Source organism: Natator depressus, chromosome 16, assembly GCF_965152275.1.
Source record: "Natator depressus isolate rNatDep1 chromosome 16, rNatDep2.hap1, whole genome shotgun sequence".
NCBI classification, from domain to species: domain Eukaryota; kingdom Metazoa; phylum Chordata; order Testudines; family Cheloniidae; genus Natator; species Natator depressus.
Window position 1 is genome coordinate 14053582 of NC_134249.1, and position 24378 is coordinate 14077959.

General features: G+C 43.9%; 1 protein-coding gene across 6 annotated transcripts; it reads left to right on the forward strand.

Annotated features, from left to right (window-relative positions):
* Positions 1-29: 29 nt before the first annotated feature.
* On the forward strand, positions 30-23530 carry TBC1D13 (TBC1 domain family member 13). 6 transcript variants are annotated; one of them, XM_074973377.1, is made up of 13 exons: positions 184-201; positions 337-389; positions 6696-6769; positions 7699-7739; positions 8276-8337; positions 8695-8794; positions 10347-10429; positions 10602-10761; positions 13075-13285; positions 14038-14201; positions 16007-16167; positions 16539-16596; positions 17592-23530. In XM_074973377.1, exons 1-13 carry the CDS (start codon positions 199-201, stop codon positions 17655-17657), a joined length of 1236 nt encoding a protein of 411 aa, XP_074829478.1. In that variant the 5' UTR covers positions 184-198; the 3' UTR covers positions 17658-23530. The 6 variants fall into 6 exon arrangements, with proteins under 6 accessions (XP_074829476.1, XP_074829480.1, XP_074829478.1 ...); XM_074973375.1 differs by lacking the exon at positions 337-389 and having other exon boundaries at positions 30-201; XM_074973378.1 differs by lacking the exons at positions 184-201; positions 337-389 and adding an exon at positions 5245-5333.
* Positions 23531-24378: the final 848 nt, after the last annotated feature.

Here is a 24378-nt window from a genome sequence, read left to right on the forward strand (position 1 = left end):
GGGAGCTGAAAGGTTCCAGACGGACCGGAAGGGTGACACCTCCCTCTGCGCCTTATCCCCTGGGAACCTGGGAAATCCCATCGCATTGCAGCCTTCCCTCAACGCCACAAGGTGACATCACATCATGAGAGTTTCCTTGTGCAGCACGGTGACATCATGGCACAGTGAGATGACATCACAGCCTGATGGTGTCCCAGCATGGTGAGATGACATCACACTGTGATGGTGGCCTGGCGTGGAGACATACTAATACCTAGCTCTTACTTACATCCAGTTTTTTATCAGGAGATCACAAAATGCATTCTAAAGGAGGATAATATTATTGCCATTTTACAGATGGGGAAACTGAGACACAGATGGGGGAGTGATTGTCCAAGGTCATCCAGCAGGTCAGTGGCAGAGCAAGAAATAGAACCCATAGCTCCTGAAACTCAGTCCATTGTCCTGCCAGCTAGGCCACATAGCATTTTAGCATGATGGGTGGGAGAGATAGCTCAGTGGTTTGAGCATTAGCCTCCTAAACCTAGGGTTTTGTGTTCAATCCTTGAGAGGGTGATTTAGGGATCTGGGGCAAAAATTGGAGATTGGCCCTGCTTTAAGCAGGGGGTTGGACTAGATGACCTCCTGAGGTCCCTTCCAACCCTGATGTTCTATGATAATATGATTGCATTGTGGAAGTATGTCAGAAATACAGGATGTTGGGATGATGTTGTATTACATTGTATCTTATCACAATGCTGTAGCATTGTGCCACATTGGTTTTTATTGCAGTGTAATGACATTCTATAGCAGTGTGTATGGTAACACCCATTGTTTCATGTTCTCTGTGTATATAAATCTCCCCACTGTATTTTCCACTGAATGCATCCGATGAAGTGAGCTGTAGCTCACGAAAGCTTATGCTCAAATAAATTGGTTAGTCTCTAAGGTGCCACAAGTACTCCTTTTCTTTTTGCGAATACAGGCTAATATGGCTGCTACTCTGAAACCATTCTATAGCATGTTAACTAGGGCTGTCAAGCAATTAAAACAATCACCCAATTAAAAAAATTAATTGCAATTAATCGCGCTGTTAAACACCAGTAGAATACCATTTATTTTAAATACTTTTGGATATTTACTACATTTTCAAATATATTAATTTCAATTACAACAGAGAATACAAAGTATACAGTGCTCACTTTATTTTTGATTACAAATATTTGCACTGTAAAAAATGTATTTTTCAATGCACCTCATACAAGTACAGTAGTGCAATCTCTTTATCACAAAAGTTGAACTTCCAAAAGTATAATTATGTAAAAAAAACTGCATTCAAAAATAAAACAATGTAAAACTTTAGAGCCTACAAGTCCACCCAGTCCTACTTCTTGGTCAGCCAATCACTCAGAAAAACAAGATTGGTTACAATTTTCAGGAGATAATGCCGCCTACTTCTTATTTACAATATCACCTGAAAGTGAGAATGGGCATTTGCATGGCACTGTTGTAGCTGACATTGCAAGATATTTACGTGCCAGATGTGCTAAAGATTTGTATGTCCCTTCATGTTTCAACCACCATTCCAGAGGACATGCTTCCATGCTGATAGGTTCTGCTTGATAACGATCCAAAGCAGTACAGACTGATGCACGTTCATTTTCATCATCTGAGTCAGATACCACCAGCAGAAGGTTGATTTTCTTTTTTGGTGGTTTGGGTTCTGTAGTTTCCCCATTGGAGTGTTGCTCTTTTAAGACTTTTAAAAGCATGGTCTACACCTTGTCCCTCTCAGATTTTGGACGGCACTTCAGATTCTTAAATCTTGGGTCGAATGCTGTAGCTATTTTTAGAAATCTCACATTGGTACCTTCTTTGCGTTTTGTCAAATCTGCTGTGAAAGTGTTCTTAAAATGAACATGTGCTGGGTCATCATCCGAGAGTTCTGTAACATAAAATATATGCAGAATGCGGGTAAAACAGAGCAGGAGACATACAATTCTCCCCCACCTAAGGAGTACAGTTAAAAAAATAATGTTTCAATTAAATTTGTAACGAGCATCATCAGCATGGAAGCATGTCCTCTGGAATGGTGGCCGAAACATGAAGGGGCATACAAATGTTTAGCGTATCTGGCATGTAAATACCTTGCAACAACAGCTACAAAAGTGCCATGTGAATGCCTGTTCTCACTTTCAGGTGACCTTGTAAATAAGAAGCAGGCAGCAGTATCTCCTGTCAATGTAAACAAACTTGTTTGTCTTAGCGATTGGCAGAATAAGAAGTAGGACTGAGTGGACTTGTAGGCTCTAAAGTTTTACACTATTTTGTTTTTGAGTGCAGTTATATAACCCCCGCAAAAAATCTGCATTTGTAAGTTACACTTTCACAATAAAGAGATTGCACTTCAGTACTTGTATGAGGTGAATTGAAAAATACTGTGTCTTTTGTTTATCATTTTTGTAATAAAAAAATAATATAAAGTGTGCACTTTGTATTCTATGTTGTAATTGAAATCAATATTGAAAATTTAGAAAAACAGCCAAAATATGTAATAAATTTAAATTGGTATTCTATTGTTATAAGTGCAATTAATCGTGATTAATTTTTTAATCACAATTAATTTTTTTGAGTTAATCACGTGAGTTAACTGCGATTAATTGACAGCCCTAATGCTAACATTGCATTTTACCACATGATGATGTTGCATTTCACCACAGTGACTTGTGTTGCGGTATGATGACATGCTGTGACCTGATGTATCACATTTCTATATCATGATATTGAGTTGCATCGTGATTATGATGGTTTACTTTGCACCATAATGAGGTGGTGTGATGTGAAGATATTGCATTGGAGCATGATGTTGTAGCTGAGGCCTGGCCTGACATGAGTAATTACCACATGGATGTTGTGATGCAGTGTAATAAACCTTAAAATACACGTTACTTCCAGCTGTGATGACACTTTGGTGCACATTGCTGCATGACACAGTTACATTTTGACATGTTTGCTTCCGAGTGAGGGATAATGTTTCTGCCAAGTATGACAATACCGAGTCATAATATCATCCTGTAGCACTGTGTCTTGTTGACTGACTGTCTCAACATGCCAAATTGATTCACCCTTAGCACAACAGTGCAGGGGATGGAATCTAACACCCCAGCTTTTGAGAAGTGCCTCAGGATCTTCAACATGCACAGCAAGCAAGACCTTAGCTTTTAAATTCATGGTCAAAAGACTTCCACAGAATAAACTTCCTGGAATGCATTTTCAAGTACCTCTAGTTTAATTATATTTTGTTCACGAAGAGCAATGGATTTCTCATTATCATCTTCATTGTGTTCCTTCAGTGAATGTGAACATGAGTTCATGCTGCCACAGCAACACTTCGCCAACAACTTCAGCTGCTATATGGCTTGGAGCAAAATAGGAAATGATCCTTTCCTTAGGAATCTTTCTGGATGAAAAGTGCCATGTAAATCAAATTTTGTACTGAAATCCTTCACTATTGGAAAAATAAATATATATTTATATGTTAAATGTGATATATACCCACAGATGATGTCAGAGGATTCTTTGAGCCAAGAAATGAGTGAGTTCTGGCTGCTCAGACCAGAGATGACAGCTGAATTTTAGAAAGGAACCAAAAAGCTCCTGGATTATTAAAGGAGGAAAAATCTGGGAGAATACAGTGAAAAAAATCACCTTACAGAATGCAGAGTGCCATGCAGTCCCAGCTGAACTGAATCATTTCACACCCTAGTGGAAATTCTAGTAGACTCCATTCTGATCCTTCAGTGAGTCTCTTGGTTTCGTTTGAAGGTCTAATAAGCTCATAATGTAGTAGGCTCCATTGTTGATCTCTGAGCTGAAGCCCCCCTATTTACCAGCTGTGTTAACCCGACAGGCCCAACAGTGTTTGGCACCTACAGGCCCTTTTCCTCCAGCCTGTGACAGAAGCTGATTAAAGTGATCCACACACAGATTCTTCAAAACCTTAATTTTTCCTAGCAAAAACTGGTAAGCCCAATTAGCTCCGTGTGTGGTTTGGGAGAAGTTGCAGTATGCTCTCTGTCTCTCTCTCTGACACAGAGACTCATTTCCACTCTAGCTGCTGCTAACAACTCACTCAACCCCCTTTCCTCTTCTAAGCCTGAGTCCTTTAACTGTTTAGCATCCCTTTTTATCCTAGACTTTGGCCTAGAAAGAAAAGGAGGAATTGTGGCACCTTAGAGACTAATACATTTATTTGAGCATAAGCTTTCATGAGCTACAGCTCACTTCATCGGATGCATGCAGTGGAAAATACAGTGGGGAGATTTTATATATACAGAGAACATGAAACAATGGGTGTTACCATACACACTGTAACAAGAGTGATCAGGTAAGGTGAGCTATTACCAGCAGGAGAGCGGAGGGGACGGTGGCGGGGGCGGGGGGGAAGGGGGGACCTTTTGTAGTGATAATCAAGGTGGGCCATTTTCAGCAGTTGACAAGAATGTGTGAGGAACAGTAGAAAGAGTAAACCTTGCTAGTTTGATGGAGCCAGAAGTGGGCATCCTCAATTAATAGCCCCCATTGTTTTCTTAAGGAGCCTTATTTCTGTAATTGTTTCTCCCACTTTCTTCTCCCCTAACAGCCTCCTTTGATTTAACTTTAAGCATTCAAACAGGATAATATCAAACAGGTAAACGGAGGTGTATATATTTATAAAAAAACAATACACCGAACTCCCTCATTCTTCACAGGCCCCAATCCCACGCAGGGCCTGGGGGCTCTACCGTAATACAAATCACAATAGTAGTCCTGTCATGACAGCCCACAAGCCAGGTTTGAATTCAGACGGGACCAGGGAAAATGTGTTCCCATCCTCTTTCTGACAACATTTAAATGAATTAGTTCAATAGCTAGCGGGAGAGGATTCACAAGGAAAGCCAGTTCTCTTGATAGCCAAGTCCTGTGGACAAGCTGGGCACTGTGGCTGTACCCAAGGCGATTACCTCCCCCGCCTCAGGCTGCAAGTCTGTAATTCACGTGTCTTCTTCCCTTTCAGGCTGGTCCATGCTGCTGCATCTAAAACACTCCCCTCCATTACAGGGTCCCAGGTAGCAGAGTCTAGCCCCGCAGGGAGGGAGCCAGGGCCCAGCGGGAGAGGGCTCTGGCTGCGGGGCCAGGCAGGGGGCGGGGCCTCTCACCCAGGCGCGGGGCGGCTCTTTCCGCAGGGCCCCGCCCCCTCCCCGCCTCTCCTTCCCGCCGCCTGGGGCCAGGTTTCTAGCCGGACCGTTTATTCGGGCGCGCGGCCGCCGCCGGGGGGACCGGGAAGTCACCATGTCGAGTCTGCACAAGAGCAGGTGGGGGGGGCCCGGGCCCGCCTTTCCCCGTCCCCGAGTCGGGCCGCTGCCCGCCAGGGCCTGAGGAACCCGGGGGGAGGACGGGTCCGGCCCCGAAAGCGGCCCCCTCCCGCCGCGCCCCTCCTTTCTCTGGATGCTGGTCCCCCCCCCCCCGCCCCAGCCCGCCCCCTCCCCGGAGCGAGGGGGTCCCCCCTCCTGGCCGAGGGGGCGCCCCCATAACCGAGCCCTGGGGCAGGTGTGTTCTGGTCCCCACCCTCCTGCGGGGGCGGGGCTGGCCCGGCCCAGCTAGGAGGAGGGGGAGGTGGCTGTGGGTAAGACCTCCCCCTTCCCCTATCTCCGAGGGGGTCTCTGCTTGTGGTTGGCGGCTTTCAGCGGGGTGTGGGCTGAGGAGTGAGATGCTGGGGTGGCTTCTCGGCGGGGGGGCGCTTCAGAAACGTTGGGATGTGTATGGGTCAAAGTGGTGTCAGCAGATAGGTCTGTTCTATGCGATTCTGTTCTGCAGAGTCGGGGTGGGGGAAATGGGGCATACTGACCTATGAAAAGTTGGGGTGCTCCATAGCAAATGATGCTCCTGCATAGGGCAAAAATCTGAGCCAGAGCACAGCGTTACAGCCCGTTTGTGATGCGTGGCTCTGCGTTTAACCGGAGCTACAGGCTTTCGTCCCTTTGGGTGCAGCTTCACTAATGCAGCATTGTGGAAGTGCTGGCACCAAAAATTAGGGGGCTTTGAGGATTATTCAAAGGTTCCCTAAAGCTGGAGTGTCCCAGCCTTTCAGTATGGGTGTAAGATGGGAAACTTCAGTATCTAGGAGAGTCTGAGGTAGGCGCTATTACATATGGCTGTTTGCTTTTGCAGTCTGCCTCACTTATTGTACTTGCAACTGAAAAGCAGCTGTGATTAAAAAGTCCTTATCAGAACAAAAGCAAATCATGTTTTTGTAACTATTTACAATGTATGTTTTGTGGTGTAAGTGCCCTTGAAATAAGTAATCTTGAGTGCAAGCCAGGGATAAGATTGATTCAGTGAGAGAGAGCAAGTGCAAGCCAGGGATGAGATTCTCTCAGTGAGAGACATCACAAGCCTAAACTCAAGAGAACTATACAGATTTTTAACAGTAACTGCCTATTCTGAGTGTCTAGGCAAGTCCTCAGTGTATATATCTGTTATGTCTAGCTGTAACGGCCAATGGGGACAACGTGGCTGGAGCTTTGATGCCTGGCTGGCAGAGGTATTTGTGCTGTGATCTTTTCAGGAAAGCAAGATGCAATATAACTCTGATACCTTCACCTAATCACCTGACTCACCCTTGAAAGTCTGTCACCTTTATATAATTTGTGTGTGTGGCCACGCTTCTTTTGTAGGATTGCAGAATTTCAGGATGTCCTTGGGGAACCCAAGATCGTTCTGCAGAAGCTCTGTGAGCTCTGCTTTAGTGGTAAGTGACTTCTGCAAAACTTTGTTTCGTGGGCAACCACAAAGCTTCTACAGCAAGAATGTCCAATCCAGGCCTATATTGACAGTTCAGTAACAGACTTGGCTGTTGCACCTATTTTGCTATAATAGGATTGAGCAAGTTGTAGATACAGTTCAAGATGGAACACTGAGTGATGGGGCCTGTAGTCTCTAGGCCTTGCATTGTGGGTTGTATTTTAGCCACACTTGGTCTGAAGGTCTACACTCTGAAGCCCTTGATACCACAATCATGAGTGCGGTGTAATGCCTAGATGGTGGTTGCTTTCATCCAGAGCTGCTACTATCTTTCTGGTGGATAAAAAGAATTTGAAATCTTAAGCATAAAATGTCAATCTCCACTAGATGATTAGCTAATGTTAAAGAAGCAAACGTCATCTGTGCTACCGCTAAGTTACCAATGTCATAAATGTTTAATAAAGCAGAGCATGTCACAAATCAAAGACTAAGGGATGTGATTAAAAGAGTTACCAACTGTTTGAATGGTTTAGAGGCAATTTTAGCTGTACAATATATGGTCTCTGAAACTTCAAATGCAGACAAAAAACTCTTCTTCCTTCACTCCCTATAAAATATCCACTAATTCCTTCACTCAAGACACCATCTGCATATTTCACCTGAAGCATTCCTTCCTTTGCTCCATGGATCATATCATTTTTTCCCTTATGCTTAGCCTAGTCGTCTTCCCTTGCAAGAGCATATGCAAGTCACTTTTTACTTGCTGTATTAACTTTTTTTGGTATGCCGTAGAGCTTCTCAATATCTTTGTAAAACTCCTTGCCAGCTTGAAAAGTGCTGCACTCCTGTTTGCTTGGTAGCATCAGCATAAATGCTGCATAATGCAGTGAAAGGGCTGGGACTAACTTAATTGACTCTGCCTGATGTATTTCACAGGGATTCCTTTTGATGGTGGGCTGCGCTGCCTCTGCTGGAAGGTGGGTTTTGCTTGGGGCTTTTCTTGTCTTCTATAAGTTGCCCTCTGGATTGTTTGATTCTGCAAAGTTTTGGGCATTTAAAAAACACAACAAATTGGCTTATCACGACCTAAGAGGCTACTGTGAATCAACAGCTCTTGGCTTGCTGAAAAATCAGGGAAATTTATTCTAGCTAATCTGACATCATAGTAACAGACATGCTTGTGTGGGGGAGATCATTTGGGCAGGTTGTTGGGTGCGTCTGTACAGCTTTGGTGCATGTACAGCCCCCACTATTAAACCCAGTGGGGTTGAGCTACTGAATTTGCCACTTAAGTGGAAGGAATTTGCTATGCCTTTTTGCAGGGTGATGTTAAAATGTATCCTCCAGACACTGATGGCTACAACTTGATAAAGTACCAGGCATTCTTCAGGAAGATTCCATCTTCCTCAGTGAGCCAGTTCTAATTCCGGTCACCCCCTCATTTGTTTTGCTGAACTTCTAATTGTTAATACCTTCTGCTTCAAGGAGTAATGTGTATGTTCCTTCTGTCCAGATCCTCTTGAACTACCTCCCTGTGGAGAAGGCCTTATGGAGCACCTTGCTGAAGAAGCAGAGGTGATGATCTCTGTACTCTCCAGCCCTAATATCCTTGTGGAGTAGCGACCCGCAGCTTCTTAGCTGTCAGTAGCATTTGAAAAAATATTCCTATTTCTAAGGGAGCCTGTAAAATTAGCTACTTTTGTGTGGAAGGGAAAAAGTATTGTTCCCCCCGTGTTAATTCTACAGACTGCCCTGGAGGTTAATGTGATGACCTTTCACAGTTGAGCTGGACAATTCTCGTAGAAGAGGTCAAATGCTCCCTGTTTGAGCAGGGGGGCACAGAGGCACCTGTCTGGGTTCAGGGCGGATGTCTTTTGTTTCATTGTATTTATCTTCTAGTTTCTAACATGACTTCCTCCTCTCCTTGTTAAGGGAGCTGTATTCCCAATTCCTGAAGGAAATGATTATCCAGCCTGGGATAGCGAAAGCCAACCTTGGTGTCTCCAGGGAGGATGTGACCTTAGAGGACCATGTAAGTATAGTTTGGTCTTCATGCGGAAGGGAGTTCTTGTAAGTTTTCAGACGGATCTTGGGATAATCCATGGTGATCCTTCCTGCTGGCTTAATAGAATAAAATATTTTGAAAATCTAGAAATGGGGTGCTGAGCCCTTATGAGGGTGTCTAGTTCAGTGACGTCCAGACTAAAAAAAGCTGTAAAATACTGTCCTAGGGTAACTTATCCTTTCCTTTTTCCCTTTCCCACTGGCATCCTCAATGAGCTGCTTGTCCATGCAATAGACTTCAGATGGGAGTAAAGGATCAATATGATTAAAGGCTCAGTGGAGGGAGGTCACAGCGTGGAGTTGCTAGCAAAATGAATCTCTCAATTTAACCTGTAAAATCCTCTCCATGGATGGAAGGCAAAATGGGCCGGTCTGAAACCAGAGTATAAGAGAAGCAGCATTGGCTAGTGGTTAGACTATGGGATTGGGAATCAAAAGACTTTTATTCCCAGCTCTGCCACTGATTTGCTGTGTGACTCTGATGGTCACTTCACCTCTCTGTTCCTCAGTTTCCCCTCTGTACAATTGGGTTAACAGTAATCCCCTTGCAAAAGTGCTTTGAGAGCCACTTATGAGAAGGGTTATTACACTGAAGGATCCATTTTTATTTTTTTAAGTGGTCAGGGAAAAGTGCAAAGGTGAGGTAACTGCTCACACACTTCTTCTCCTACCCCAGCCTCTCCTGTTAGTAGCCAGTCATCTATGTCAGTGTGATCTTTGGAAGGGTTCATACTGTGCCTGGCATGTCTGTGACACTCTGAGCTTTAACTTATTTGTTACTGTGACCTTTGAAGTTCTTGGAATGTTTGCTTTTTTGTGTTATTTTTTGCCATCACTCAAATGCCTTTCAGATGATGATACATTCCATTAGTACAGTTTTGGAAAGTCCTGTATTTGAGCTTATCTTATGTGTATGTTGTGATGTCCTATGCTTAGTCTATTCCACACTTCCCCGGTCTTGGGTAAACTTGCATTAACTAAACTTTGCACTAATCCACCCAAGCTGGTAATGTTTTGTCAGGCTTCTTGGAGTTCAGATAATCATTACACTGTTATCACTGTGTTAACTATGCAATGCACATATACAGTGATTGTACCTCTTATAGCGGTTAATATGGAAAATCTCCCTTGCACTGATTGGGGCTGTAACCAGAATTCCTGTTAACACAGCTTAGTGAAGCCTGACTGCAGCAGCGAATCCACTAAGACAGGTGAGACTGGATTTGGGAGAGTCTGCTCATACTGCTCTGCACAGGTTGAAAGTAACCACATAGTCTTCACTGGTCTACCAGATGTGTGCTGACTCATTTGAGATGGGCCAGTGCCCACAAAGTATCAGCTGCCCCATCTGTCTAGCAAATCAGGCTTTAAACATGGCTCTCGCTAGAAAGGCAATAGCACAATCTTCCTAATCTGTGTAGGCAGAGCCAAAAGGCCTCACCTCAGCTTTCAGCAGCGACAGGCTCGCTTGTCAGTAAAACATGAACTTACCATGTTTTGTGTGATGTCTTTTTGTACAGCCACTCAATCCGAACCCAGACAGCCGATGGAACACTTACTTCAAGGACAACGAAGTGCTGCTGCAGATAGACAAGGATGTCAGGTGTGTGTAGATAACTGGGCTCTCTAGAGGGGAGGAATAATAGTGCAGTTTACGTACTTGCTGCATCAGGAATACAGAATATTTCATGTTATCAGGCCCGTTCTGTTTCACATGGCACCACTCTGCTTCTAAAAACCCCTTTTAATTTGGTTTCCAACTTTTTCCATCCCAGGAGGCTGTACCCTGATATGGCATTCTTCCAGCGTCCAACTGACTACCCCTGCTTGCTAATCCTGGACCCCCAGAATGAGTTTGAGACTCTCCGCAAGCGGGTGGAACAGACGACGCTCAAGTCACAGACAGTGGCAAGAAACCGGAGTGGAGTCACAAATGTAAGATCTGGCAAGGAGCTTTCCCTGTGCTTCTAGGATGGGGGATGAGTATGTTGTGATGGGAAGAGGGGAGGTGCGTGCACTTCCGTAGCACACTTGCCAAGATGGTTGCCAGGCTGGCTTGTTAAAGATACTCTGCAGTTATTCCTTCCTCCACCTCCACATATGGTGTGGGTTCTTGTATTCCTGCAGGAGGGTGACACGTCTCCCCTTTCTCCAGAGGGATGGGCTTGACTGAAGAACACTTCTGACAAAAGTTCTACAGCTTCAAGCCTCTCTCACTTCCTACCTGCAGAGAGAGGCTAAAATCACCCTGGTTTGTGGACAGGGTGCTAACAGTTGCTAGTCAAGTTGGTCCTGTCTGTAACTGCAACAAATGTCACAAGCTCAACAGTGATCCTATATGAGTCCCCCATATCCACTCACAAGTAAGAGTACACATGTATAGCATACAGTTCCAGGCAAGGAAGGGAGTCGTGCAGATCTTGAACTGCTCTGTAGGTGGAAAGGAATTATCCTTTCTCTGTGTGTTGAGCTCCTGAAATTTCCTGCTCACCCAAGAGGTTTTATTTCTCTTTTTATTGATTACATGGTTCTTCTGTACTGTGCTGTTTGACATGTTTGACAGCCCAAAGGGAATTGAAGGTAGATGTGCTGCTTTCTCTTGAATTGGTTTTTGTTCTGGCTTCTGTTGGAACAGAATCTTTTCTCCTGAGTTCACTGAGCTCCAGGGGAAGTGTTCACAGCTCTTATTGCCCCTGATTTATGTGTTCCCCTGGTTGGGCTCTAATGGACCAGAGGGTTTAATAACAGAGGACAAATTGATCTAGTCTCCCAGAGCCTGAGATGTAACAAGCTGATACGATTCATATACTTGAGACAGCATTGCAGTCAGCTGCCATTTATCTCCCTTATTCTCTTCTGAGTGCAAACATCACTCATAAAAACATAAGAGCTGCCAGATTGGGTTAGACCATAGTCCATCTTGCCCAATATCCTGTCTCTGACAGTGGCCCATACCAGAGGTTCAGAGGGAGTGTACAGAACAGAGCAATTATGTAGTGATCTACTCCTGGCTTCTAGTAGTCAGAGGTTTAGGGTCACCCTGAGCATGGGGTTGGATCCCTGACCATCTTGGCTAACAGCTATTGATGGACTTATCCTCCCTGAACTTGTCCTGTTCTTTTTTGAACCCAGTTATACTTTTGGCCAGGACAACATCCCAGGTTAGTTGTGTGGGAAAAGTATTACTTCTTGTTTGTATTACATCTGCTGCCTGTTGATTTAATTTGATAACCTTTGGTATTTGTATTGTGGGGAAGGGTAAATAACACTTCTTTCCATTTTTTCCATACTATTTGTGATTTTTATAGACCTCGATCATCTCCATTTATAGTTTGTTTTTTGTTTTAAGCTGAACAGCTCTAATGTTTTTAGTCTGTCCTGGTATGGAACCCAATTTATACCCTTGATCATTTTTGTTGCCCTTTGTACCTTTTGCAATTCCACTATATCCTTTTTGAGATGGGGCAAACAGAATTGGAGACAGTATTCAAGGTATGGCACACAATGGATTTATAGTGTCATTATGAAATTTTCTGTCAGCCTTTCTATCCTTTTCCTAATAGTTCCTAAAATATGGTTAGCCTTTTTGACCACTGCTGTGTGTTGAGGGGAAGTTTTCAGAGAACTAATCACAGTAACTCCAAGATCTTTCTTGGGTGGACACAGCTAATTTAGACCCAATCGTTGTATACATATAGTAGGGCTTATTATTTTTTCCAAATGTGCATTACTTTGCACTTACCAACATTGAATTTCATCTGCCATTTTGTTGCCCCATCACCCAGGCTCATACCTGCCTAGTGCTGTTTTCCCTACATGCATGTTGCACTTGCCAGCATCATTCTAGAACAGATACAGTAGCACTAGTGAATAATGAATACCTTGCTAATGTGAGAGATCACTTCTCTTCCTGCCTCTCTAATATAGTAGGTCCTCTCTCACATGGACACTGAGCTTGTGTTTTTGATTCAGGGTAGCTGTCCACTGCTGAATTAGTTTATTCGTTCTTGGAAAAGGCTTGCCATCCTGGCTTCCTTTGTATTTTATGGCAGTAAGTCTTACAACTGACATGGCCACCATCTGGATTTAAGGATTAATTATTCCCTGGAAAGGACATTTGCTATTGGTTAATGATTATCCGGGGGAGCTGAGTGCCTGAAGTTAAATGCCTGTGTCATGGAAAACTTATTGCCTATGCAAATTGGGTGCCCAGAATAATTTTTATTATGTGTTTACCTTACCCTTCAGGTGAGTTCCCCTCTTAAAACATCTGCTCCTAATTCATTGAGTGAGTATGAAGTTCTGCCTAATGGCTGCGAAGCTCACTGGGAAGTGGTAGAACGAATCCTGTTCATCTACGCCAAGCTGAATCCTGGGATAGCATATGTCCAGGGGATGAATGAAATAGTGGGGCCTCTTTACTATACCTTTGCTACAGATCCCAACAGTGACTGGAAAGGTAAGCACTTAGAGTGCTTGAGTGACTTACACCATTCCTGGCAGCAGTTGTTGCAGGGAATGGTTATCAGAGCAGATGAGGAGGAGACTGGCAGGCTTTCCCCATACCAGGTCCCTGATAAAAGGGGGTGGTTCTGAGAGAGTGCTTGGAAAGAGCCTCCTGGGAAGTACGGGAATCCTCTGATGCACTTCTGTGACAGCTTGAGAAATCCGTCTGTCGAAAACTTATGAATTCTGGTTTTATGAACTCTGTGTCAATATGCTCCATGTATATCGGATCAGCCATTTGCTAATGGGGACTGTCAGGTGCTTCACAGACCCTACCTAGAGATCTGTTAAAGGATCATGCAGACTCATTAACATTTACTGTGGCCGTACAATGAGTTGGCTATAGGGACTGGCTGAACTGCAAGAAACCAGTTTTTCCAGTGGGTAGTAATCAAGCAACAGACAACCTGAGGGGGCGTGGAGGGGCTAATCAGGAAGGTCGCATGACAAGGTATTGGAAGGCTTGGGAGAGCCGATGCTAGCTTTCTGGAGATAGGCAATTGGACTGCATGGTCTGCTACTAAGAAAGGTGTTAGACATGGGGTTTGTAATGGAGTGTGTGCCTGCTCAGTCCCAGCAAGCCAAGAACACGTGGGATCCATGGTTGGAGTTCAGTATCACAGGCTGGTTAGTGTCTAGCAGGGGAAGCTTATCAAAGTTGCAACAGCTTACTTCTGCTATACCGCTTCTATGTGTCTCTTTCAGAACATGCGGAAGCAGATACATTTTTCTGCTTCACCAATCTAATGGCTGAGATCCGGGACAACTTCATTAAGAGCCTGGATGATTCTCAGTGTGGCATCACCTACAAGATGGAGAAGGTTTACTCCACCCTGAAGGAGAAGGATGTGGAGCTGTACTTGAAACTGGTGAGGAGTCAGACATTCATCTTGCCCCTCCATTGGAACGAGGAATAAGATAGAACTTGCTCTCCATCTTAATTTGTAACAGTGCCCAGGTAGTATAGTGATGGCTGCTTAGAAGTGGTATGATACAACTAAAGAGCTTTTGTTCTCAGGGATAGGTTGTCTTGAGAGTGATGCAGGGTTGAGTATCTGTAGGACAAATTGCTCTTGCCACATTGAGCATCTAGCCCAGGTTATATTGATGTAACAGATACTTTGTCCTCTTTTTAGAGGTGGAAATCTGTAACTTATTTACTCTAAAGCTGCTAAACTGTGGCAGAAAGAGGTGGTTTGCCCAATGTCTCTGGCCACCTGGGTCAATGGTTTAGCTGGGAGTGGTGAAACTCACGATCTCCTGAGTCTCTGGACTCTGCTTTTGTAATTAGGCCAAACACACATGCTCTCGCAAAGTTCCTTTACAACCTGGAGTTACAGGTTTTTTCTCAGGGGGAACAAATTCCTGTACTTTACTTCTATTGCCATCATATATCCCAATAGCATTCACTTTATAAATTTACATTGAAAAATTATGGCAGCTCAATAATAAATCAAAACTTGGTAATAGTAACGCCATCCTGTATATGTAATAATGTTACCTTCCTGTAGCACCCTTCCTCCAAGGATCTCAAAACACTCTGCTTTTGTAAGGCGGGTAGAGGCGGTTGCAGGCCTTATGGAATGCAGCAGTTATCTAATAGTACAGCAATGCAACACAAGTTTAGGATGGGAAGTGTAGAATATTGTTTCTTAATGAAACTGAAGGGAGAACTTATGGGAGGCAGAATGTAGTTACGAGAGTAGGAATCTGGTGAATGTTAGGCTTCAGTGTGTGTGTGTGTGTGTGTGTGTAAAATTAGATCTTAATGTGACTTCAAGTGGTCATACTCTGTCTTCTGTCAGCACATTGTCACACCCCACCATGCTGGTTCAGGGGGAAGAGTGTCATCTATTTAGTCACTAGCACCACTTCCTGCAGGCCCCCCAATAGATGTTCCGTAGAACTCTCCCATCTGTAGAGTCCTGGAAATCTGCAGATATCCGCAGACCATGTTTGGAATTCAGCGCAGAACCAAATTTTGTATCTGCGCAGGGCTCTACCCATCTGAATACTGAACTGACTTGATCTTGCTGAATTTGTGAAATATGTGGACCACAGTAAAAAGTAGCTAAAAGCCTTGAGTTTCAGTCTATTGGCTGCCAGTGTAAACTGGGTCTGGAGAACTCTGGTCTGTGCGATTTTTATGCTAACCTTCCAATAACCTAATCACTAGGGGATTTTTAGAGTCATTGAAAGGAGAGGAAGTACTTCTGATCTAAACCCTTAGGGGAAATGAGGTGTGTGGGACTTTTTTTTTTTAAAAGGAGAAATGAAATTGAATTAGCTTAAATGTCTGAATTGCAATTTATGAAAATAATAGTTCCTACGTTCCATGACTTAGAAACCTGGGCATGATTTCTGCTATCTGAGCCATAGACATTGAAGATAGATGCATGTATGGAGAGCTGTCCTTCAGAGCACTGTAATTTGGGGGTGGGGTGTTGTGGAGAGGCTTTGAAAGGAGACGTGGCATAGCATGAGGCTAACAAGACTTTGAAGCAGAGAGGTGTAACTGTAAAGTACAGGCAGATTTCTCCGTATTACACTGCAGGATGCTAGCCTATAACCCGGTTACTAAGAGGACGCCAGGGAAGCAGTGAACATCCGTCTGTCTTTTCCAGTTCACTACAAGCAATTAATTACTGACTCTGTCTGTCTGTCTATCCAAAAGCAAGAGCAGAACATTAAGCCCCAGTTCTTTGCCTTCCGTTGGCTGACGCTGCTGCTGTCCCAAGAGTTCCTGTTGCCAGACGTCATCCGTATCTGGGACTCTCTCTTTGCCGATGACAACCGCTTTGATTTTCTGCTGCTTGTCTGCTGCGCCATGTTGATGTGAGTGCTGTGACAGCTGACACTGAGGATGTTGACTCTAGTGTGCTCTCCCACAGTTCACATCTTGTCTCCTAAAGCTCAGTCTCCCCTATGCTGGGCAATGTAAATATGGGCTGTGTGCTCCTGCACCCCATTCTCTGCTTGAATCCACAGATATAGGGGCCTCTCTTGCATGCAAGAGACATGCCAAGGGGGCTCTGATGAAAGGATGTAGCCATTCTTTTCACAATGGCAAAAGAAACAGGGCCCTTAAGGAAGGGTGGGAGGCATGTGGTGAGCCATACACACCTTAGGTGCTGACTTTTGGGATATTTTTGGACAAGGTACTAAAGAGGCAAAAAGTACTTGGATTAACATACCCTCTCTTTCAGACTAATCCGGGATCAATTACTGGAAGGGGACTTCACTCTGAACATGAGGCTGCTACAGGTAAGTACTAAAATACATCAGGAATGTGGAGGACGTGGAAGAACTCTTTAAACAGGAGATTTTCCTCTTGTACAATACTTGGATATGATAGAGGCAGCCCCCCTGGAATATTTTTACCAACCCTCTGCTGATCATAATGAAACCATGTTTGGAAAATCTAAACACTTAGCAAACTTCATGGTGTGATATAAGATCAAGCATTAACTTCTACTGCATGCTCCCCTTAATTGGAAAATCCAGTGAAGCCACTCCTGGCCAATAACTCTTAACAATACGTCTATTTACTGGCTGTGCCTTTCAGGTGTTTAGGCTTCTTGGGATCTGTCTGCTGCTGCTTCTGACGGTTTGCTCCTCTAATAGCAGCCTTCGCCTCCATAGCTGATTTGCAGAAAGTGGCTGTATGGCTACCTGTTCCCGGCTGTTAACTGGAGTTGAAAGAGCAAATTATAAATGCTGGACATCTTGCCACTAGCAGTAGGTTCAGTGCCTGCCCCAGAATAGAGGATTCCTCCTCCTAACTCCTTGGTCAGTCTAGTAACATGTTGGGCCATCAGCTGCTCAGAGAGCAGCATTACTATTAAAATGTTGTCTCTTAATTAGGAGTCCCTCAAAAGAGGATGAAAGGCCATGTGTTGGAGGGGACCTGATTAAGAGAATTCTAATTTATTACATACAATAAAATATTTTGGATTCTTGCATCCTTAATACAGACTTCCATAATGGAGTTAGTCATTGCATAAAGCCAACTTAACCCCACACTCAGGACTACCAAAATAATCTAATGTTCTGTAGGATGTAAAAGACTGATCAGTTACAAAACATAGAAGGAAATTGTTTACTCCAGGTGACTTTAACTGTGGAGGTAACACCTAATTTATAAACACCAGGGCATTCACTGGGCTGGCCAATGATATTGCAGCAAGTCTCTGTCCTGCGAAAAGGTAGAATAGGTGCAACGAACATTAAGGAAATAAATCAATTCCTTTTTAATGCAGGATTATCCCATCTCTGATGTACGCCTGATTCTGAAGAAAGCGAAGGAGCTTCAGGACTCCAAATAGTCCATAGCCCTGGCAGTGTGCGTGAGAGAAACTGTGCAGTAGTGTATCCTAGGAGACTCCCTCCTACATGTGGTGCAGCATCAGAGCCCCTACGATCTCTGCTGGGCATTTGGTTTTGTGTTCCAGTAATTGGCCTTCTTGAAGACTTACTTCTACTCTATTAGGTCAAGGACTGCCTATTTCCCCAGCTAGTCAGGTCCTGCACTCCAGGTTTTCCTAATCTCAGACAACTCCACACTGCCTGAGCAGTGCTTTGTATTTTTTTAATGACTTTAAGTTTGGGAAGATGGAAATTGTTTAGCTACATATCTCTCAAAGTCTTATGAAATGAACTTTTGTGATCATAGCATTATGGAAACATGTGCTCATGCACAGGAACTTCTGCATTAGGGGAAGGGACAGGCTGGGACCAGTGGGATTTCGGTGAGTATAGAGAGAACGTCTTCATATAAATACAACATGTCACTTTGACGTCATGCATCCTGCTCGTTTGAGTAGCTGCTGGATTTTGTTCCTTTCTGTCTGCATCTTACCATCTCTTTTGGGTGCACACAAAAAGTCCAGTTTCCTCCTGGTGAGTGGCGGATGAGGATTCAAAACAGCAGAGTCTCTTCCGTGGGAAAGAGACTTTAAGAAGCTGGGATTGGAGAATGCTATTACTGCTGGCTGCTTTCTGCAGTGAGATTTGCTCTCCAGTAGAGTCTGCCCCAGGATTGCCTTATCAAGGAGTTGTCTCCTTGGTGCTGACTTGACTTGGAAGTTGGAACTAGATATGTGGTTTTAATTGGTGTAGTTCAAATAAGCCTTATGTTACTCACAGCCTTAGAGCAGGGTCCTTGCTGCTGCTGAGACTGCTTGTCTTGAGCTGTTTTCAGTGCTGGTGCTATGGATCATGCTTTACCCTAATTCAAAGGCAGGATATCTAACTTCAAGCAGGCTCATGAAGTACAAGGGAAAAGCCTCCAGTCCTGTGCTGAAAACATAGGTATCTTCAGAGGAGACTTATTAATAGGGATAATGATGGTTTTGGTCTTAAACTGAGTTTTTTGCATAATATTTCCCAGAACACTCCAAGCCTTCTAACTAAATCTGGATAAGCTCTAGTCCCGTAATCTTCATGTTGTCCTGTGGTACTCTTTGCTGGGAAGTGACTCAAACTCACAGATCAGATTAACATCAAGGCAATCTCTGGATGTGATCTACTGGAGCAATTCAGTGGGAATACCTGGTCCCTTGGGAGAGTCCCCTTCCCTGTGGGCAGTTCCGGAGGGAGAGCCATGTGCCATGGGGACAGTAATACAGAGGGGGGATATTTATTAATGTACTCCATTCCGATACAAAGGAGCAGGCCAGGTCTGCATAGTTTGAGATTAGTAATAGGGTAACCTGTAGCCTGCAAGTAGCTTTGGAACGATCAGAACTCCTGACCCACATTTGAGTCAGGGTGGTGGCTATGGAAGAAACCTGAGTAGCTAAATATTCCAGCTGCTGCAAGAGCTTCCAAGCAAACGCTAACCTGAGGTGCTTTACTCTCCCCGTTAGTGAAATGCTGGATTGCCTCTGCATAGCTGTCGATGTAAGGACTGTTCTGTATTTATATAATCTTAAGTGTTTTGCATTATGTCTCCTTTTTATTAGAGGTCAATTTTGTGCTTTCTCAGAGGGCTGCTCACCCTGCTGATGAGACCTGGTAGCAGTCTAGCCATAATTGTACCATAACTGGTGGGCTGTCAGCCTTCAGATGTCAGTTCATGCTGTGTTCCACTCCTAAAGCCTAGTCAAAGTTCTGCGTAGCTTAGGGAATTTCTAGAGGGACAGTTTACCTTGGCGTTGGGGCTGTTAGTAGCTCTGATCGTGCCTGACATTTTTACTCTTGTGCACCTGTGCCGCTTCAGAGTAGCAGTTTCTGTGAACCAGAATAGATGTGCCAATAAGGAGGATGCAGCAGAATCTTGCTGTTTGGATGTGGGGGTGGAATTTTAAACAAAGTGGGTGATGGCCTCCCCTTTTATTGAAACCCTTCCTATGGGATAGATTCTGTCCCATAAGAAATGGGGCTGTTGAGAGAATACTGTAGCTCTCACAGTTTACGAGCAACTATGGCTTCTCCCCATGCCTTTTAATCACCGTGTCTCTGTTCGGCAGCGGCTGTTCCAAGAGAACGTGTGATCCATCTACTGAACTCCCCTGTGCTAGAAAGGCCAGTACTAAGTAGCCTTTTGTAACTGTAAAGACTGTTGCTGCACACAGGCTTCGAACTGGATGATCAGGCCCTTCGGCAAAGCTCCCTCTAGAATCATTGAGGTTTGCCTGAATGAGGGGACTGTAGGACTGAACCACAAAAGTGGTAAAACTTGTCCAATATGCTCTGGCTTCAGAACTGCCCAAGATGTCCTCCATTAAAAGTCCCTCCCTCCCCCCCCCATAATTTATTTATCTGAAACTTACACATGGTCTTTTGAAATGTTTCATGGTACCTGGGCTGTGTGGGTCACACTTGCCTTAAAAGGAATCCTCCCCATCCTTCACCAATACACACACATACACTCCATGACTGTCACCATATTGACATGCCAATGAGTGTAACTTGTTTCTTTTAATAGTGGGTGAAAAATGGTGGTAGTCTGAAGAGTAAAATTTTTAATACACTCTGAAATTCCACTTAGGTTTCTTTACAATATTCATTTGCAATATTGTCATGAATTAGGTCTAAAAGTTCGGCTTGTGGGTGGATTGTTTTTCAGTGCACAACTCTTGTATTAAATAGAAACCCTTTACAACTGTAGGGGGAATGAGAATGTATTAAGTTTCCTATTTGGATTTAAATATTCCCCTGCTGTGTCTGCAACTCAAATGTTGCAGCACTTTGTTGGTGTATGAGAACTTGAAAGTGACTTTGACTATCCTCTCTGCTTATTCATTCTGGAGAAAGTGAAGACAGCAGGTGAGTGGCATGAGTTGATCTGTTAAAAATTTCAGATGGTTGTCAAGGAAATGTCTTTTAAACCTGATCACCTCCTTTTTAAAGAAGGGAACTTAAAAAAAATCAAATGGTAGCCTGGTTTAGGGCCAAAGCCAACTTCTGCTGAAATTAATCAAGTCTTTCTGTTGATTCTGTTGTGAGCTGGATCAGATGTTTAAGGAACAGTACCACAGATGTGACTGAAGAGGCCTGGAACTGATTCAGTTGTGTAGCCTTCTGCATTGCTGTATGAGATACTTGATTTTGGGTCTTGCTGCTGTCTTCATCCTCCCAGGTGGCTGAGGTGCACTGCTTAGGATGGGGTTGTAGAGTCACCACACAAATCCTGTCCATTCATTTTAAGGAGTGACGAGTGGTTCTAAATGGAAATCTCTGGATTGGGGTTGTGGCTGTAATTGAGGATGAGAATGGAGATCCTCACCTTTCAGTAAAGGGTTACAAATGGCACCCCAGCAGAAAACAAATGGCAGAAATGCACCTTAGATGTCTGCCTCAGAAGAAGCTTGTGGCTGTCAGCCCTGAAGCCTTAGTTTTTGCTGCTCGTTTTGATTAAACTCCATTTTTGGGGGTCTCCTCCTGTTTGAACATCATAGGGATAGAGGGTTTTATTTGATGGTTTAGTGAGTTGGAGCTGAACGTCTGTAAAAGGAGAGGTTCTCTAGTTGACAATGAAACAAAAGGTGTGACAGAAGGTGTGGGGAGGAGAATGCGGGGAGCTCCCATTGTAGTTCCCAAAGGCAAGACTAGATAACTTGTAACAACACACTCTGATACAATTTGTGAGGCTTTGTTTCCTACTTGAAAAGGCCTCTCTTCATTAGTAACCTAGATCCCTTATTATTCTTTAAACCTTTGGGCGGTGGAGGGTTTGCTGTGTTGATATTCGAAGGGAGGGAGGCTGTTGAAAGGACTCATTAATTTTTTCCAATGGTACTTTTAGGTTATAAATATGGCTAACTCTTATTGTAGTGTGGGGCTTATTGTTCACTTTATGGAGCAAACAAACACTATTAGTTGGGAGGAAAAAAATTAACAGTAACTGGGAACCTACTGTCAACCCTTCTGATTAGTTACCGTAACCCTCATTCCTCAAATCATTTTAAAGCTGGACAGTATTAACTAGCCCATTGTCTGCTATCTTTGTGCATATAATGGCTGCCACAGACCTGTGGGATTCATGTCTCCAGAGCCTTCTCTGTGACAGGAGCAGATGTGAAAATTTTAATGCATAGTTGCTCTTTCTTGCAGTGCTGTGGTGTGGGGGGGAGCCAAATGCACAGGAAGAGATTTAAATACCTTAATCATTGAATTCATTAGCTGCTCACTGTACACAAATAACTCATCAAGAGCAGGATCATTGTCACTTTGGTGGAAGCTTTCCTCCATCAGGAGGAAAGGCAGGAAACTAAGCTGGGTGGATCAAGAGATGGGGATTGGTCATAAGGGAGAAGGCCAGCACCCTGTGCCTTCCCCCCTTGTCTACCCCCACCCCTCTGGAATCTTGTAGCCTTGGCAACTGGGAGGAAAAAGGAAATGGGATAGTGAAGAGTATAATCCTGAGGTTGGTCATGTTTGTCAGGGAAATGTGGAACTGTTTTTTTTTTTTTTTTTTTTTTTTTTTTTTTCAGAGCAAGTGTTGTTGGCTAGATTAATTTGTGGCTGGAGTTTTGAGGTCCAAGCTTGAATTATTTACAGCTCAGCAACAGGTGGAGTGGAAGTCAGAAGCTGCTATAGGTAGCACAGTGGTGTTCAGGAGTACAAGGGCTGTTCCTTTTAACTGAGCATTTGGTGACTTTTTGTATGTTTTAGCCATTTAGAACTTTTTTTTTCTAAAATGCCCTTTTGCAAAAGGGCAAATCTGGTGATTTATACAAGTTCAGTTTTTTCTCTTTGGCTGTTTTTAAAAAAACACACTCCTAAAAAGGTATGGAGAACACATCTGTATCTCATGCTTTTTCCACGTGTTTAAAGTTTTTTTGTTAAACACTACTGATTTTGATGACGTTCCCTTCAGCTAAACAGGGGGGGTTGTGTTGACCTTATCTGCTATCCATAACAATATGAGACTTCCCCTAGCCACAGATTGTGCTCAGAGTTAAAGCTGCTACATGTTATTTATTACAGTATTTCTAAATGCCCTCTTCCATAGTAACTGAGGGATGAAACAACATGTGCTAGTTGGATGTCAGTAGAACTAATCTCAGTCCACTCCATTCTGGGAGTCTGTCACTAGCACAGGGTTCTGCATGTATAAGCTAAATCTACCCACCACCACTGCCTTATTCTTTTTCTTAGCAAGATTATCCTATTTGGCAGGTTACTCTGAGCCTTTGTCTATCTATTTCTGCAGTACGATGGTATCTAGTGGGATAGGGAGTGGTGGTGGTGTGTTAAAGGAGGTGGTCCAGACTTGAATTCACAAGGCCCAGAGTGTATCCTCTGATTATCTACAGGTAATATGCTTAGCAGGGAACAAGCATTTTTGCAGACAAAGCTGTTGCTTGGCAATATTTCTGAGGCTGCACAAATGTTCCTAAAAGGAAGGCGTGCTTGAGGGTCACTGACTTTGCAACTACAGATCTAAGCATCACTGTACAAGCCTGGACAGGTAGAAGCGAAAGCAGTTTTTCTGTTCCCCACCCCTCCAGGACAGTTGCCACAAATCCAGTGGAAGGAACATGCTGGTACCTCTTAACTGAAGAAGGGAACAAAAGATCCCTGATATACAATGCCATGTAGAAGGCTAGGAGGTGGATTCTTTACAACACAAAACTGGTCCTGGTGTTTATTACCTTTGCTTTTTTATTTCTATAACTTTTCCCATGAAGTACAATTATCCATCTGTAATGTCTGTAATTCTTTTTTTCATGAATGCTGTTCTGTTGATTTGTCATAATAAATATTTTTCTTTGCAAATACTGATATGATCTTTTTCTTTCCCACAGTCTCCTTTGACAGTGTCGGTACAAAGAGTTGTCTAATGTTTGGGGGGTGTCAAGCTATTCATGGTGTGAAAGTGGGCTGAAGAAACTGAAGTAGGAAAAGAAACTGTTGTAGTCTCTTTTTATGCTTTAGGATCTGAGAAGGAGAGGAGATGGACTCTAACAGATCTCATCCAGCTCTAGCTACAGGTAATGCATCTTAGGTTCCTTGTAAGAAACGAAGTTTTCTGTACTTGCAGAGAAAAACTTGAGAAACATACCCAAGTGTATTCTGAATGGGCATAGCAGAGCAGGCTCATCAAAGGAATCCACCATGTATTTTATATCTCCATTTTAACAGATGTGGTTGTTAGTGCAAGTTGTATAGCTGCCTCCCACTGCCTCTAGGTACAGACTTGGGTCTTCTGAACCACTGTACTAAATACTGATTTTTTTTTTCCTTTCCAAGCCACTACAAATGGGTAAAGGGAGGCACAGCTGTGAAATGACTTCTGCCCAAGGCTTCGACTTAGTCATGGATTCCGTGACTTTACTGGGCCTCAGTGACGGCTTCAGCAGCTGATGCCAGGGCTGGAGGTGCCCCCCTTGCAGCTTCCCAGAGGATGTATCCTCCCCAAACAGCTGGGGTTGTGTGCCTGGAGCTGGGACTCTGTACCCTTTCCCCGCAGCTGCGGCCAACTCTGGGGGGGGGACGACTATGTGCCCCCACTGTGGCTGCTGGAGCGGGGGGTGAGGGGGGGCTCAGCCTGTCATTCTCCCCCCCCCGCCCCCCGGTTATTTTTAGTGAAGTCACAGA